This window comes from Harpia harpyja, chromosome 19 (genome assembly GCF_026419915.1).
Source record: "Harpia harpyja isolate bHarHar1 chromosome 19, bHarHar1 primary haplotype, whole genome shotgun sequence".
In the NCBI taxonomy this organism is placed as follows: domain Eukaryota; kingdom Metazoa; phylum Chordata; class Aves; order Accipitriformes; family Accipitridae; genus Harpia; species Harpia harpyja.
The window spans coordinates 5,436,720-5,452,905 of NC_068958.1; the positions used below are offsets into that span (position 1 = coordinate 5,436,720).

Here is a 16,186-nt window from a genome sequence, read left to right on the forward strand (position 1 = left end):
AAGGCAGGATGCTCAGCACATGTAGTGATTTGAGGTAAATAGTATAATTAACAGCAAATAAAAGACGACCTGATTCTGAATACCGCTCACAATACTTGTGGCTACTCTGCTCTGTGTTACAGGGGTTATTCACCTGAGACAGACAAACTAAAATCTGGTCTCCTACCAAGTTTTCAATAGATGCATTGATTCCAAACAGCTGAGAGGGAAGAGAGTTATTTAAATTAACAAAGCTAACACCTGAGGGAAGTTATCCAAATGCTCTGGAAGCTGCCTGGCAGGGCTGTGATGTCATCAGTAGAGTTTGTCACACCTGGGGCTCTTGGTCAACATGGAAGCAGCTGTGAGATCTCGGCTGCACCCCCAGATCACTTGAGGAGAGCAGAGGTATGCTGCAGAGATGATGGAGACCACTGGGACCCGCGCTCTGTAGAGATGGAATGATTTTGATCTCTGTCAGTCCCAGCCGTCATGCAGACACTACACCTGCATGGTTTCTGATGGCTTTTACAGCCGCTCCCTGAGCATCCAGCGACGGGTATGTTTTTAAGAAAGCCTTTATTTTATCACCTTCCCTTCCTGTGCAGGGTAGCAGTCCTTGCACAAAGGTGGATGACAATTACGAAGGTGAGTGGTGCCTCCTGGCTCTGGCCTGAGAAAGGGCTTGGAGAGATGGGAGCATCATTCCAGGATCACCTTGGCTCCTCGCTATACCGGTGCCGGGAGAGCTAAAAAGATGAGTGGATTTGGAGAGAAGGTTTTAAAAAAAAAAAAGGAAGGTGAGGGTTAAAGGCTCAAAGATTGAGCACAACATTCAGATGTAAAAGCCCTGTTACAGCCACAATGCGGGTCTATTAATAAAAGCTTCAACTCCAGAGTGATGGAAAACCTGCCCTTTCAGTAATTGCTGTTGCAAGAGATGTTTGTGATGCATGCACTTTACAACTCAAAGTTGTAATATTCTTTTTCACACCATCCATTTGTCCATGTTTGTCTCTTGCATAATTAGAGCTTTTTTTCCCCCCCCACGATGTGACACAATTTTAGTTTGATAAAATGCCCCTATTTGCTTTTCTTAGCTGTCCTTCCTATGGATCGTTCCAGAAACCAAAATGAATTTGCAACAACTCTCAGCAGTGCCTTGCTCTGTGACAAGTCAGACGGCTCAGAAATACTTCATGATAAGGTTCAATAGGCATGAAAGAAAAAGAAAAACATGGTGAGTGATTTCTGCCTTTACTTGGTACCCGCATAGTCAGTGGAGTCCCACGGCCACCTGGCTGGTGCCCTGCTGTCACCCACACGGAGCTGCTCTCCCTGGGCACGGAGCAGGCTCCTGTGTGTCCCCTTCCTCCACTAAAAAAGGCAGTTCAGCCTCCCTGGCCTAGCTAATCCTTCCTCTGCTGGGATTGCCAAAACCAAGGCTATCAGTGTGCTGATTTCTGTGGGTTTTGTGAGTTTTTTGATCATATATTCTGGAGACTGTAGCTGCTGGAATTTTTTCGCCTGAGTCCTGTAGATTTTGTTTGATCTTATTTGGAAAAAAGAAAAAATTGCAGCCTTCAGGGCTGGAGAGAAAAGCTTAGGAAGACGAACCCCAAACAGCCTGGCATCCAGACCAATAAAAAAAGCCTGGCATCAGTTGTCATGTAAATAATAAGCTTTTAAAACAAATATTGTGCATTCCAGCAGTGCTGAAAACTTCTGTTTGTTAAATCTGGTTCTCCTGCAGCCTGGATGACTGGGATTGAGACCTGGCACCAGCCTTTTCCTGCCAGCAAAGCACCGTCACCATCCTCCTCGTCCTCCGAACTGCCAGTTCTGAAACAACTTTTTAATGTTGAGAGCCGCGGTTGGGGCTCTGAGGGTGAGTTGGATGCCTCTCAGCTCTGAAGGCATTTCACAGAGAGCAGTTCCCTGCTTTTTGCGTGTCCCCTGGCCGCACTTGAACAAGTAAGAGGATGCTTTGGCACGTGGGTCTGGCAGCTGGGACTTCCCATTTACCTCCGCACACCAGGGATATGACCAACTCCAGGCTGGTGACATAATGACTTTGGCAGCGATATGTTGAACTTAATTATGGCATATTATCTAAAAGATGTTAATATAAATGTAACCAAACTGGTGTGGGCCACTTTTTCTGGAGTGCATGTCAGGCATGCTGAGGGTTAAACGTGGAGAAGTCTTGTTTCCTGCCCAGAGCTGGCTTATTTTTGTAACACAGTAGTTTTCAGTAAGTTTGTACTGAAAAAAGTGCTTGGCTAAGGCTTTTACTGGTAAAAACAAACCAACCAAAAATGCTTTGCTCAGATTTTTACTGGCATCAGTAGATTAAATACTTGCCTCAGTTTTACGCTGCAAGCAAATATATATTGATAAACTAAATTAATTCCTTGATTAATTTCAACACATAATACATTCTACCAGAGAAAAAATAAAGCATTCATCCCTAGAAATTTTTATGTGAAAAGATGATGGTTTTAATCTGTGATAGCCAGCATGCGTAGACACATCCTGGTGGGGGTATGGGGCTGGGCAGAGCTGAGGCGGGAGGGTCAGCCAGAAATGCAGGCAGTGGGCTGTGCAGTGGTCTCCATTTGGATACGCGGTGCCTCATTTAGAAGATACGAGAGAACTGGGAGAGAACGTAGGGGATCCTGTTGTTAGCTGCTGCAAAGCATAGGAGGTCTGTCGCACTAGGGTTTTGGGGACCGAGGGCTAGTTAGAGGAAGAGCAGGGACTAAGTGTCCCACCCATCACTGCTGGGCCTCAGGTTCTTGTGTATTTGCTGTCTGGTGAACCTTAATGACAGCTGCTGGAGCCGTGCATTCCTCAGTGCCCTCCCACAGCTGCCAGAAGCACTTGTCCAAGCAGCAGTTGTCTCAAAACCTTATGTCCCTTTCTTCTAAACCATCTTTGTGTCCTTGGTTTTCAAGTGACACTGCACAGCATGAGGGTTGGGACCTGCTGGCCATCCCCTTGGGCAGCTCTCTCCAAAATGCCTGATCCCCAGGGCTCTCCCGGGAAGTGGGGGGAAGAGATCCCAGACTGCAGTTGGAAGCATGAGGAGGAGACACGGCAGAGGGCTGACGCTGGGAGTATGCCACTACTGGTGCGTGCACCAGCAAGCGGGACTGGCCGAGTGCCAGCGCTTATCCAGTAAACTGCCATCCCGTCACCATCACCTCCTGGCAGTGGAGGACACCCTGGTAAATTCAGCATTCAGCGGGGCATGATGCAGCGTGGGCAGGCAGTTGGTAGGGGGTCAGTAATTTGCTGCACAAACTTTAAAACATGACTTACCACGAGGTGAAATTACCGATGGTTCCAAGAGTAAAAGTATTCCTGTTAATAGCCCAGTTACTTCGTGCTAAAGGATTGCATCAGGTGGATGCAGATCTATTTATATCCCTACTGGCTGGCTTACGGTGAAGGATACCCTCCTGCAAGGAGGCCTCAGAGAATGGAAGTTGTCAGAATGCTAAAATTTAACACTACTTTTTCCAAAACTTGCTCAAATTTTAGTTTCACCTGGCCAGACAGCAGAAACCCAGATTGGGTCTTATTAAAACTCCCCATGATTTACAACTGCTCGGAATTCCCACTGCCAGGATGCTCTGCAACAGTTATGCTGAGAAAAAACTCAAGCCCTAAAGCTGGGGCTGAGCAAACTGCTGGACCCGAGGGGAGAAGACATCAACTGAGCTCTAGGGACAGACAGCGCTCAGCCGAATGCTCCCGTCCAGACAGGCAAAACTCCCACATAAATCAACATAATCTTAATGACCGCATATAATCTACCTGCAACATACATACTACAGGAGAGGAGCTGCCCTTCATAGGATTACCCCAGTGTTATATTCATAGACCTGGGATTTACGGCGCTGACTGGTGGTTTATACCTATTTCAATGTAAGGAATGTAAAGGCATTGTGAAAATAAATAGTATCAACCCAATCTCTACAATTATGCCCTAGCATGCCTTAAATGTCATATAATTACATATTCTTCTGGTTCATCTTCATGCATCACCTAAAAATATACTTACTAGCACACTTTTCTAAGAAAGGCAGAAACAGTTTGGAGGGATGAGGAAGATGCAGGGCTGCCTCCTCTCCCTCCCAGCAGTGCAGCTGCCTCCATCCCGAGGAGGTTTGCCCTGCCTATGTCTGTCCAGCCCTTTCTGGGGTGCAGCTGGGTGAGGAAATCTTCACCCTGATGCCACTTCCTCTCAAACTTATGAGATCCAGAGAAAAGAAAGAAAGTAGAAGTTTTGGATTTGAAAAAGTGAAGCTGCTTTTGAGTTATGACACAAAACCTAGTTTTTTTTTCTTTGCCTTCCTAGTATAGTTTCCAAATTGATTTTTAGAGTTTTGGGAGTGGGGGGGAGAGGGGAAGAAAGAGGTTCAATGTTGCAAGACTCAAATTTTCTGCGATATTCCAAAATTTTACGGCCGACTTCCGAGCCTGCCACTGCCGGGGTACGATTACCAAGGGAATAGAAGAGCTTACCCACCGCAGCACCGGCGGAACCGCCGCGGTTTAAACGTCCCCGCTGCCTGCTGTGGGAAACCCACCACTTTTGAGCAGAACTGGCTGCCCTCACCAGGAGAAGAGGAAAAGTGCAACCGGTCAAACCTCTCGGTGCCCGCTGCGGGTGGGGGGCTGGCGGGGGCTGCGGCCGCCTTCTCTCTCCCTCTGCGCCCTCAGAGCAACGATAGCGGCACCCGAGCACTGGGGGGGGGTCGGTACCGGGTGGGCGGCGTGTCCCTGCTGGGGACTGGGATCGGAAAGAGCTGGTTAGGGCACGAAGCTATTCGGCGAGTGCCATCCAGGGGACGAGAGCTGTACTTCAGCTGCTGCTGGGGGGGACGGACACGCACGACAAGACTCCAGGGAAGGCGGTGGGGGGGTTTAAAGCCTGACTTTCTGTGGGTGTTGATTAGGAGGAGGCAGCCGAAGTGAGGTGCTTGAAGCTTTCTAAGGCTCACCCGGAGCTCAGCCTATCCATAAGACAGGGATACAAGCGGAACTGGTAAAATGAGAAGTGTCAGGAGTTTGTGGAGTGACCGTAACTGCCACAGCCTGTCTACAAACCCTAATTTAGGCAGTTAGAGTTTGTGGGTCGTCCCCGGACCCCCCCGCTGGGGGGGGGGGTGGCAGAGAGCAGCCCCGCTGACATCTCGGTCCCTGTCCCCGACACCCTTCCCTCGGAGGGAAAACCCATCCCACGCTGCTGCCCGTCACCATCCCGGGGCTTCCCGCTGTTCAACGGTGATAGATCACGAAGGAGCAGTGAGAAAACGCATTTTTTCCTTCCTCGTCATATAAATTATGGGGGTAAAAAACCCCCTATTTTCAACCATTGTCACTCTCCAAGTGCTTTAACGGGAAACTTTTCCGCTGTGTGCCCGCGGGGGTCTGGAGCTGCTTCCCCCCCCCCTTCCCCCGGGGGGTCCTGCTCGCCGCTACCGGCGCTAGGATGGGAGTGGGGGGTGGCCGTGCCCGGGTAAGGAGCGGGGACGGAGGGAAGGGACCGGGTGGCCCCCGGGGCTCACCTTGAGGATGAGCGGGTTGCGCAGCATGCTGTCCCGGGCCACCCCCAGCCGCTCGTTCTCGCTGCCCGGCTCCACCTCAGGCAGGGTCAGCGGCCGCCGCGGGGCCGCCGTTGCACCGCCCGCCATGTCACCACCGGGGCAGCACCGCGCCGGGGTTGGGGACGGCGGGGGAGAGCCGGGGCTGAGGCGAGCAGCCCCGCCGCCGTGGTGGGGAGGATTTGGCCGCGGAGCTGCAGCTCCCACCCGTGACCGTGGGGAAGGAGGGTGGCGGTGCCCCGTCTCCTGGCAACCGCCGCCTCACGCCGTCGGTCCGTTGGTTTGTTGGGTCCGGCTGGGGCCGCTTCCGCTGGGGGGGGGGGGCAGGAACGGAGAGCCCGGTAGCAGAGTGCTGCGGGGGACGGTGTTGCGCGCGGACGGCGGGGGAGCGCGTGTGGTGGGTCGGTGGGCTCGGCTGGGTGGGGGGGTTGTTCCCCGTGGGGGCGGCGGGACGAGCTCTGCAGGCCGGGGTGGGGGAGAGCGTCCGGGGGCCCTGAGGGGACTGCGGTTTGCCCCGCCTCGGCCCACCCCGGTGCCACCGAGAGGCCTGGGGTTGCTTTGGGTGCCTCTGTCGGTAGTCCCGGAGGGAGGCGGGGGGGTAACGGCGGGCCGGCCGGTGGGTGGGACGCGGCTCCGCGCAGAGGGTGCCGCGGGGCCGTGTTCCGCGGCCTCGGCTTGCGGCCCGCGGCCTAGCTTTCTAGGCAGGGCGGTGGGGCGAGGTGCGTGGCGGTGCGTGGTTTGGGGTCTGCCCGCAGGGGTTTCAGGGCAGCTGCGGTGAGGAGGTGATAGAATCATAGAATCATTTCGGTTGGAAAAGACCTTCAAGATCATCGAGTCCAACCATTAACCATGCCCCCTAAACCATGCCCTGGAGTACCCTGTCCACTCGCTTTTTTTTGATGTCTGGTACCGGCCAGCACTGGAAACTGTGTTGGGGGGGTGTGAAATTTAAGGTCTCGTGTCTCAGAGATGACAGAATGGTGGTTTGTATGTGTTTTTTATGTGCTGGCCATAGAAGATGTGTTAAAAAATATTTCCTGCCTGCTCTGTGTAAATCCGTAGTTTTCAGGAGTAGATTTGTTCTGGTTACAGAGTCGGCTGGAGCTGGCAGGTCCTGGCTAAGTTTAGGCCTGTTTGAACATGAGCAACGCCAGCCAGAAGCCTCTAGCTAGAGAACTTGATTTTAGTGCTGATTAGTTTAATATTTCTTTATTACTTTTCAGCACTGAAACAGCAACAAGCTAAAGCAGAGTCAAATATAGCAGTCTGTTGTTGCTTACTGTCATTGCTTAGTTATGCAAAGCCAACTTAAAGCTAATAGTTATTAAAGGGTATCTTTGTTTTTATAGGAAGGAAATTTTAAGGTTGAATACAGCTGTGATGCACATCTGTTTGATGAAGAAGGTGTCGCTTTTTTGTAGTCACTTTGCAAAATTAGCTGGATTGAAAAGTAAGTGTGTGTTTCTAAGGTAATATTGAGTAGTTCCATAGCATTTTAATGTTTGGGGTGGATTTTTTTTTTCCTGTGTAACTGTGTGTAACAGTACCTAAATTATAGCACTTGAGTAAAACTCATATCTTTTATTTAAGATAAGAAAAAATATGACAGAAGAAGCAAGGGCAGATGATTTTCAAGTTCAGGATTTTCTCAAGAAGAAGAAGAAGAAGAAGAAGAAGAGAAATGATGAAGAATACAATAAGAAACATGAAAATGATGAGGGAGAGAGCACAGAAAATGCAGAGCTTAGCCGTGCTTCTCCACTGCTGTTTGAAGACCAAGCAGCACAGAGTGGTGAAGGCTGTAAAAAGAAGAAAAAACCAAAAAACAAGGGGGAGCAGCAACAGTCTTTGTTAGATAATTCTTGTGTAGGACTGGAACATGACATTAGTAATGCGACTGGAGTGGATGCTTCACAAAAGAAAAAGAAAAAAAAGAAGCGGAAGTATAATGATAGTACAGATGAACAAAGTGATGTAACTTGTGTCACAGTAAATCCGCATAGCACTGATAGTTGTGAGGAGATGGATGCTGATTATGTTTATTTGAAACAAGCTGTTAAGAAGAAAAGAAAAGAAAAGTTGCCTGAAGAGGACGAGGTATGTGACCTGCCTGCCTCAGAAACACACGATAACAATGACCATCAAAAACCAAAAAAGAAGAAGAAGAAGAAGAAAAGAGGCTGCAGTACTCAAGATATGCAAGAAGACACAGATGTAACCGTTGACCAGTCACTGTTGTCATCACCAGAGCAGAAGAGGCAAGGGGAAGACACAGTGTTGCCTTTACCTACAGAAGAGGGTGGTGTGGCAACGCCCCAGCAATGGCATGAAGATGGTGACTGTGATGCTTCTCCTGCCATGAGTGAAGATTCTATGCCTTTACCTGCTAATTTTTCTAAGCTGACTAAAGCAGCTGATCGATCTCAAAAAACTCCAGTGCATGCTAGAAAGGCGAAAAAAAGCAGCGCTTTTGTCAGGGAAGAAAGCTCGTCAGAATCTGATGTAATGTAAGTTTAGGTTTTGTTTGTGCTTTTGTTTATTTTTTTTCCTTTTCCGCCCAACCCCCAAATATGTTTCTATCACGTTATTTGGGTCCCAGATTTTTCTTCAGTCTGTTTTGTATGTATTTTTAAAAACAACTTCAGAAACCTTTACAGTATGTTGAGATGTTATAGAGACCTACTTTAAGAGCTTAGTTACCTTGTGAAAATAGAATGAAAATTTGTGAGAATATACTACTATTGCCTTCAATGTAGAACATTTTCTCCTATTTAAAAACTGTAGGTATAGAAATAATTTATGTGCAAGCAATTCACATTTAGTAAAAAAAAAAAGGGGGGGGGAGAAAGGGATTTAATTTGTTAAATTAGGTATTTATGGTGAATATATGCATTTTTACCAAGCTATTAGTAAGGTCAACTAAAGAATTTAATGTTCTGTACAAACAAATGCTCATGTAAGTAGCTCTTGGTGCTTTTACAGTGTCTAGAACCCACAGTAAGAGCACTAGCAAGAGACAGGTGGAAAAGTTCTGTGTTGCCAGTGGTAGCAAGAGACACTATTTCTTCTGTATGTCCATGTGTGAGAGTTTTGTGGGAAAGGTGTGGATTTTCAAAACTTCAGTAAGCTCTTTGAATATTCTAAGTACAGAAATTCGATAATAAATTATGTCTATGTTAAAAGGTTGGAAATACAAGGGGGTGGGTGTGTGAAGTATTGTTCTTGTGCTTTAATTAATGAACGTGTTCATTCTTTTAATGGTAGAGATTCTAACAATCTCTGTTTTGCAGTTTGAGTGGTGTATTTTATTTTATGGGTTTTTGTGTTTTTTTTTAAATATCAGGACACCAGAACCCTCGGCACCAAATAGAAAGAAGGACCAGAATAATTCCTTTACTGAAATGGCAGCCTCAGATGAGCTTAGTCTGGATGATGAAGAGTGCCTGGACTTTACCTTGTGTTCAGCTGTGGATTTGGATACTGCAAGACAAGAATTGGAAGAGTTTATTCCTCATGTGAGGAATATATCTGACAGTTCAATCAGGAAGATGGCTGGAAGAGACCTAGTGAGGTTTAAAGAGTTTAAAAAACAAGGTGAGCTCTCCAAAATATTGTTGGAGTGAGGAAGGACTGTGCAGCTGTGCTAATGTTTTGGCAGAGGGAAAATACTTTTTATATAATTTATGTCACATCCATAAAGTCTGGTTCACTTCATTCCGATAGACATATTTTCTGTTTCTCTGCTTTGTAGTATCTACTTCCTCATTGTCAAATTACAGTCCAAAGTGTATGCGTAAATTACCTGCTCCAAACTCTTGTTTTGTCTCTTTCAGTTTCCTTTTTTCACCTTTTGAATTTGTTGATCTTTTGTTGTATGTTTGGTAAAACCCGAAATGTAATGTACAAGAGATGGTACTTGAGGTTTGCTTTTTTTTTTTTTTTCCCTTAATTAAAACTTTCTGTATATTTTAGGTATTGCTGTCAAGTTTGGCAGATTTTCCCAGAAGGAAAATAATCAAATCCGGAAAAATGTTGAAGAGTTCTTATCAATTACTGGAATAGACAGTGCTGAAAAACTCCTGTTTACCTCAAGGTATCCAGAAGATAAAGAAACTATTAGTCGTCTAAAAGCAGAACATCTTTTTTGTGAAAAACTTTGTAAGTATTTAAGTTCCTTCTCAAATAGCTGAATGTTACATTCCACAACCTGGTCATAACACAATGTATTTTCTAAAATAATTTTTTAATTGAAAAGCACTAATGTTGCTAAATTTGGCAAAAAAAGAGCGTGCTGCTGAGATTATGTAGTTGATAATCTGTACGGTATACCATTCTTCCTATCTTTTCTCGGGTGTGAAGAGTTTAGAGATTAAAATATCATCATGACCAGCAGCACTTACAGACTTTCAGACTTGCATTTGGGCTTTATGGCTTAAAGTGCATTATTTGCTAGGCTATATAATTAAGCATAGTGACTTATTAATGAGAGGTGTGATTAAGTCCTGTCTGAAATTGTCAACTGTTCTTAGAGCACATATATAGGTGGCAGGTTTAGGACTGAGTGAGCAATGGCAGAAACTGAAAGAAATTATGTCATTAGCCAAAGTAGCTAGTTTTCCAAGACTTGAAGAAAACAAAATTCTTATTGCTAAGATTCTGTTTGCAGGAGGATCATCTCTTCTCTTCCTCTTTGCTCGTTTTGTTGGGCTTTTCTTGGCTAGAAAACATTTATGCTTCATGTGGCAAACATGCTCATTTTATGACACCTCTGATGAATCTACTCAGCGCACTTTCTCAGTGGCTTTCTGTTCTGTGTTTGTTCTGTATCATCAGCATAGGCAAGACGGGAGTAAATGACAACCTGTAATGGATTTGGATACTAGTATTTATTTAAGGATCAATGAGACTACAGATTTGTTCCCCCTTGATTATTTCACACACACAGTCATTCCCCCCTGCATCGTCACATTTGCCTGATGTTGACTTCCCTTCCAATCTGGGAGATTGCTCCTGGTCTGGAAAATTGGGCAGAAAGTCATGTCAGGGTTATGTGAGTTGCTTGCAGTCACCTCTCCTGGGCATTGCTGACCAAGACTGTTATGTGTTCCCAGGTATTGGTCTCTGTGGATCTTGGCTTCAGCCAAGACCTTCACTTTGGTTTTGCTGGATGCCCCCAGTCCCTGCTTTTCCTAGTCAAAATAGTCTATATGCAGAAGCACAATATCTCATCAGCCTCCTGACTGGTGGCTGTTTCATGTCTCTCTCTTAATGCAAGTGTTCAGTATGTTAGTTAAATTCTAATTACATCTGGATCAAATGTACAGCCAGTCCTTACAGTTTGTAGCTAGTGAGTAGCAGGTTTGTGCTTGAGAGTTCAAAAGTTCAATTTTTTGATATTCACCCACATGTATGCAGGCATGTACACAATTATTTACCAGCCGTCAGCATTCACAATCTTACCACGGTCACAACAATTACATCTTTGAAACTCCTCGGGAGATTCCGTTCAGACTATTTCCTGTGCAGTTACTGAAGTGTTGTAGAGTACATTCTCTTGAATGGAGGGAATCTGTCATTGACAGCACGGTCATGAAATATGTATGTTGTTGGGTTTTGGTTTTGTTTTGGCTTTTTTTTTAAAGTGGCCTCACCAATGTGAGAAATGTTTCTTAAAAATGAATCATTTGCCTTCTAGCTGAGGGCATACCACGACCCTGGAGGCTGATATATTATCGAGCAAGGAAGATGTTTGACCCAAATAATTACAAAGGGAGGTAAGCGAGTAATTTGAAAGAGTTTCTGAATGCTAATATCAGTCTCTGGTGTTTATTTGTGCCTTAAAAATGTATATAAATGAAGATCATCTCTCCCATTTGTGCCAGGTACTGTGACTTAATTGACAGTTCATTTTTCTGACTAGTCCTTATCAATTCCTCTGTTCTAAAGTGTGACTCGAAATGATAGTGATGAGTAACATTGAAACGCCTGTAGAGATTACAGCTCTTCTAAAATATTGGAATGGTTTGAATTTACAGCTAAGCTGTGCCCATTTCCTCAACTAGGTATACTAAGGAAGAAAAAGAAAAATTAAAGAAGTATCATGCTATGCATGGCAATGATTGGAAGAAGATTTCCGAGATGATGTCCCGTTCTAACCTCTCAGTTGCTATGAAATACTCCGAAATCAAGTCGGGTATGTAATTTTAAGAAAAACAATTCATTCTGTGTATTGCAATTTGAGAAATTATTTTAACTGTATGTTGTATGTGCCCTAACCTTTAGGAAAAAATCCCTAGAGTAGATTTTTTTTTTTTTCCTTAATTAATTTGTGGTGGTGGTTCTTTTTTCCAGACCACTGGTTGCATTTTCATATGGAAGGGATAAGAACAGTCTTTCACAGAAAAGGAGAAAGAAGTGGAACAAATACAACTCTTTATTAAATGGAACTGATATCTAAATAGATGCTTTCAGGGGGAGGGCAGGAGGAATTTGGCAATCAGGTTTTAAAAGATAGAAGCTAGGGATCAGTGCTATTCTTTAGTGATTAGGCTGAACTCCTCTCTCAAATGTGGTATGCAGAAGAGTTTTTAGGAAGTCTGTTAAGAAGCTGGTCTGGTAAATAAGAATAATGCAAAGTGAAGCATTTGCTCTTTTGCCTTTTTTTTCCTAATGATTTATGATAAATTATGCCTTAACATTATTTTTCAATTTTAGCTATTAATTATGGTCCTTGGTCAAAGGAAGAGACCCAGAAGTTAATGCATGCAGTGGAGGAGGTGATTAGGAAAAGAATGGAAATGGAAGATGCAAATTCGCTTTCCTCATTGGAAAAGTCAAACAGAGATCTCTCAATTGACCGTGAGAAACTGTACCAGAGATTACCATGGACTGAGATTGAAGCTAAAGTGGGAACACGATATTGGAGACAATGTAAACAGAAATGGTAAGGTTTTATACTAAATTGAGATAACAAAATGTGTTTTGGGGAGTATTTATTCTGCAAAACTGGTTGTACCATGATGATTGATTGGTAAGATAGGTAATAAACAGGTTGTAGACTACAAAAGAGGCATTGCAAATGTGTCTGAGACAAATAAATAACTGTGCTAGCTGTGGTGAGTTTTAAGTTTTCTTCTTGCTGTGATAGTGAAGCCTGATTTCTGCTTCTCTGTGGCAGCAGTAGCATCTTGAAGACACTTCCTTTTGATCCTTGGAATTTCTTGAAATGATAGAAACCTTTTTTTGTTTGTTTTCAAAGGACTACAATTTTAACAAAGAAGATGACTGAAGGGCAGCAGTTATATAGGGGGACCAAAAGATTAGAGGCCAAGATCAATCTTATTAAAAGGTATAGTTCAGAGGTAGTGGAATGTTTTTGTATCTCTTACTGTTCTGAGTTGTGTTTATAAAAGCTTGCACGGTGGGAATGGCATGCCTTCAGTTTCATACAGGTTTCGCAACCACTCTTCCCTTTGGACTAAATGTCCTGTGACTTGTGCCTGGGGAAGCTGTGAGTATTATTGAATTATTTCTTGAATTCTGCCTACAAACTGCTTCTGTGTTATATTCACAGGTTGTATGAAATGAAAGTGGAGGATGCTAATGAAGTAAACTGGGAAGAACTCAGTAATACTATTGGGTAAACCTTTTTTTCCTCTTTTTGTGGATACAACCGATAGTTGAAACAGACGGTCTTAAAAATTCCACAAAGGAGTTAAAGTTCTTAGACCTCTGCAACTATAGAAAATGTAATTTTGTTTGGTAACGTACAGTTGCATAGTACTGAGCAATAAGCCATGCCTATAAGCGCTGAAACTTACTCTTAACCGCTTCAGGCAATTCTCATTGTATTCCTAGCGCATTCTGTGTACTAGAACTGTGTTACGCAGTCTGTGCTAAAGCCTTTGATAAAAGACTTTTCCAGGTGTTAATCAACACATAAGAAAAGGATAATTATAGGAATGTGTAATACAATATAGTCTTCTTCCAAAGTAAGTGTTGAATATGAAATTACCAATATTGGGAATGCTGTTGTTTCTCTACAATGCTTTTTTTTCCTTTTCCCACATACTTTCAGTTTCATTTACTATTTCTTTTCACTAAACATACAATACATATGTATGATGGCATGGTTTAGGTTCTTGCCTTCAAGGGGAATTACTGTCTTGAAAAACTGTTTTAACTAGGATTTGAAATCCAGCCTTTCTACCTAAAGCTAAGATATTGTTTGACTGGCGTCACTCTCATGAATGGATAACTCAGTAACAGCTAAACTTTGTAATAGTTCCTTGCACCACTAATTCTTTCAACTCTTCTCTTTCCAGAGATGTCCCTAGAGCCTATGTTCAAGCAAAATTTTACAAGCTAAAAGTCTCCTGTGTCCCTTCTTGGCAAAAAAAGACTTTTTCTGGTCAGTATCCTGGCTGTTTGTATATACTCCTTAAGGTTTTTGCTTGAATCTAAGAGGATATGTATTCTAGTTCAATTCCTTCTTAGTTAGCTTTCTCCTAAGTAAACTGGCTAAAATTTCAGGCTTTATACTTACTTTGCTAAATGCTTTTTATTTTTTAATAACAGTTTACTTTCAATGTCATCTTCATGCAGTGCTTATGAACCTCTTCTTTGTAATACCTTGGCTTTAAAATTTTTATGACTGTGCTTTTTTAATGTATCTTTGCATGTATGTATGTCTGATCTACTTTGCATCCATTGTGATTATTACAGAATAGTGAGATATTTTGCGTTTAACACCGACAAAATAATTTCTGTTGGTGAGATCCCGTTTCCGCTAGGCATCCAGTTCCCCTACAGATCCAATTAAGACTACTTTTTTTCTCTTTTTTTTTTTTTTTCCCCCCCAAAGAAATTGTTGATTATCTTTTTGAAAAGAAAGTTCCAGAACTTGAACAACAGTTGAAAAAAAAGAAGGGGAAACACCTTAGTTCTGACAATTCAGCAGCCAGGCAACAGAAGAAGGCTTTCCGACTCAGTGACATTTTTGACTCCAGTGAACAGAGTGATTAATTGACTGCCCTAAAACCAATTCCTGGTCTGCATATTTAACTGCAAAATGGATCTGGCTGAAAGTGGGCACAGATCAACAACTGCAGGTACACAAGCTATCTAATAATGGAAAAAGTAAGGATACGCATGTCTTATTTTCTTGTTTCATATTGAAGACTGAGGTAAATACAGGTGTTTGGGCCACCTTTTATTTTAGCTCTGGTTTTAGCAGTCTTCATTTAAGCATTCAAGTTGCTTTCTGAATGTCTTAAAAATAGTATTTTTTCCACTGCTTTGTTTTCTGTGGAGTTGAAAGCTGCTGTTTACCCTTTGTGCATGAACTTGGTTTTCAGAACTTTAATGAATTTTAAATAATTTAAAAAAATAAATTAATGGAATTGAGTAAAGGCTTTCAATTTGCTTTTAAATCTCTGTAATAGACAAATCTGAAGACATCTGGGTTGATGGAAACAGCACAGCTTTTCTTCTTTCTTGTTCTTAAAAGCAACAGATTTTTATTTTTGACATATACTTTTATCAGCACTTGTAGAGAAAAGGGATTTTTGTCCATTACTATTCATAAATTGTAATGTCATTTCATGCTAACCAGAACAATGCATTTAAAATGTTTTTGTTAATATTTGGAATACAGAGACAAAATACAGTGTATATATATATACATACATATATATATTTTTTTTTATTGTGCCAAGGAGACTGTCTACGTTTTAATAAGAAAATTGAGGGGTAAGACAGAGGTTGTATTCATGTCTTTGTATGATATTTTTAACTATCTGCCTGGAGTGATTATTTGTAAATTGACCGAGTGAATGTAAAAAAAAAAAAAAATTTATCTTTGTGTGTAAAGTATTTGTGTGGCTTGTTTATATTTCCTATATGTTGTATAGGAAATACTATTCCTGTACAATTCCTACTTGTATTAGAAAGTAATGCAAGAAGACTTGGTCTCTGACATACTACTTTTTGAGGGTTGTTTTGATAAGTGAGAATTCCCTTCTTTAATAATTGTCATTGAAAATGCAGAACTTTCAATGGCTTGAAATAAAGGCTTTATTGGAGGTTCTTCTGGACTGTGACTTATAGCGAAGGATGTTAAATGATAACTTGCCATATTTAGCTGTGTCTGGCTCTAGTCTCTCTGAAGATAGAAAAAAAAATGTAATTTTTGTGAGACAGGCAGGACACCCTATGAGATCAGCCACTGGTATAAGGGTAAGTTTTCCAGCCAAGAGATGAAATCAGGTGGGGGGAAGGAAACGAGTACCAGCTCCCTTGCACTTAGGTCTTTGACCTGCTTCTGTTGCCTTACGGGTTTGAAGGTTAAAAGCTGAAGAACTTGAATTTTTGAATCTAAGTGGTTTGTGTTTTTCAAGTTTGGGTTTTTTTTTTTTTCCTGGAGGATGGAGATCCTCTGAATTTTCTGCAGGCAAGAGCACAAATGATTGCATTGCTGTAGAGTTTGTAGAGTAGATATCCCAGAGATAAACTTCTACCTCCATAAAGAGATTTATTTTATCCTTTGCTTTAAAGGGAAACTCATGGATGAGTGGAACGCACCTCACTCAAAA

General features: G+C 42.9%; 2 protein-coding genes across 3 annotated transcripts in view; one reads left to right on the forward strand and one right to left on the reverse strand.

The window, feature by feature from the left end:
• The window catches only part of CFAP77 (cilia and flagella associated protein 77), a 61,854-nt gene extending 56,014 nt beyond the window's left edge, over positions 1-5,840 (reverse strand). The window contains exon 1 of the mRNA XM_052815517.1: positions 5,559-5,840. Within this exon, the coding sequence (XP_052671477.1) occupies positions 5,559-5,684 (126 nt within the window). The 5' untranslated portion in view covers positions 5,685-5,840. The remainder of the gene's footprint in view (positions 1-5,558) is intronic.
• A 92-nt stretch (positions 5,841-5,932) lies between these two features.
• Positions 5,933-15,502, forward strand: TTF1 (transcription termination factor 1). 2 transcript variants are annotated; one of them, XM_052815510.1, is made up of 12 exons: positions 5,933-5,995; positions 6,944-7,044; positions 7,185-8,101; positions 8,938-9,188; positions 9,567-9,752; positions 11,290-11,368; positions 11,657-11,787; positions 12,309-12,537; positions 12,853-12,942; positions 13,168-13,233; positions 13,919-14,004; positions 14,458-15,502. In XM_052815510.1, exons 3-12 carry the CDS (start codon positions 7,197-7,199, stop codon positions 14,616-14,618), a joined length of 2,184 nt encoding a protein of 727 aa, XP_052671470.1. In that variant the 5' UTR covers positions 5,933-5,995; positions 6,944-7,044; positions 7,185-7,196; the 3' UTR covers positions 14,619-15,502. The 2 variants fall into 2 exon arrangements, with proteins under 2 accessions (XP_052671470.1, XP_052671471.1); XM_052815511.1 differs by lacking the exon at positions 5,933-5,995 and adding an exon at positions 6,291-6,313.
• Positions 15,503-16,186: the final 684 nt, after the last annotated feature.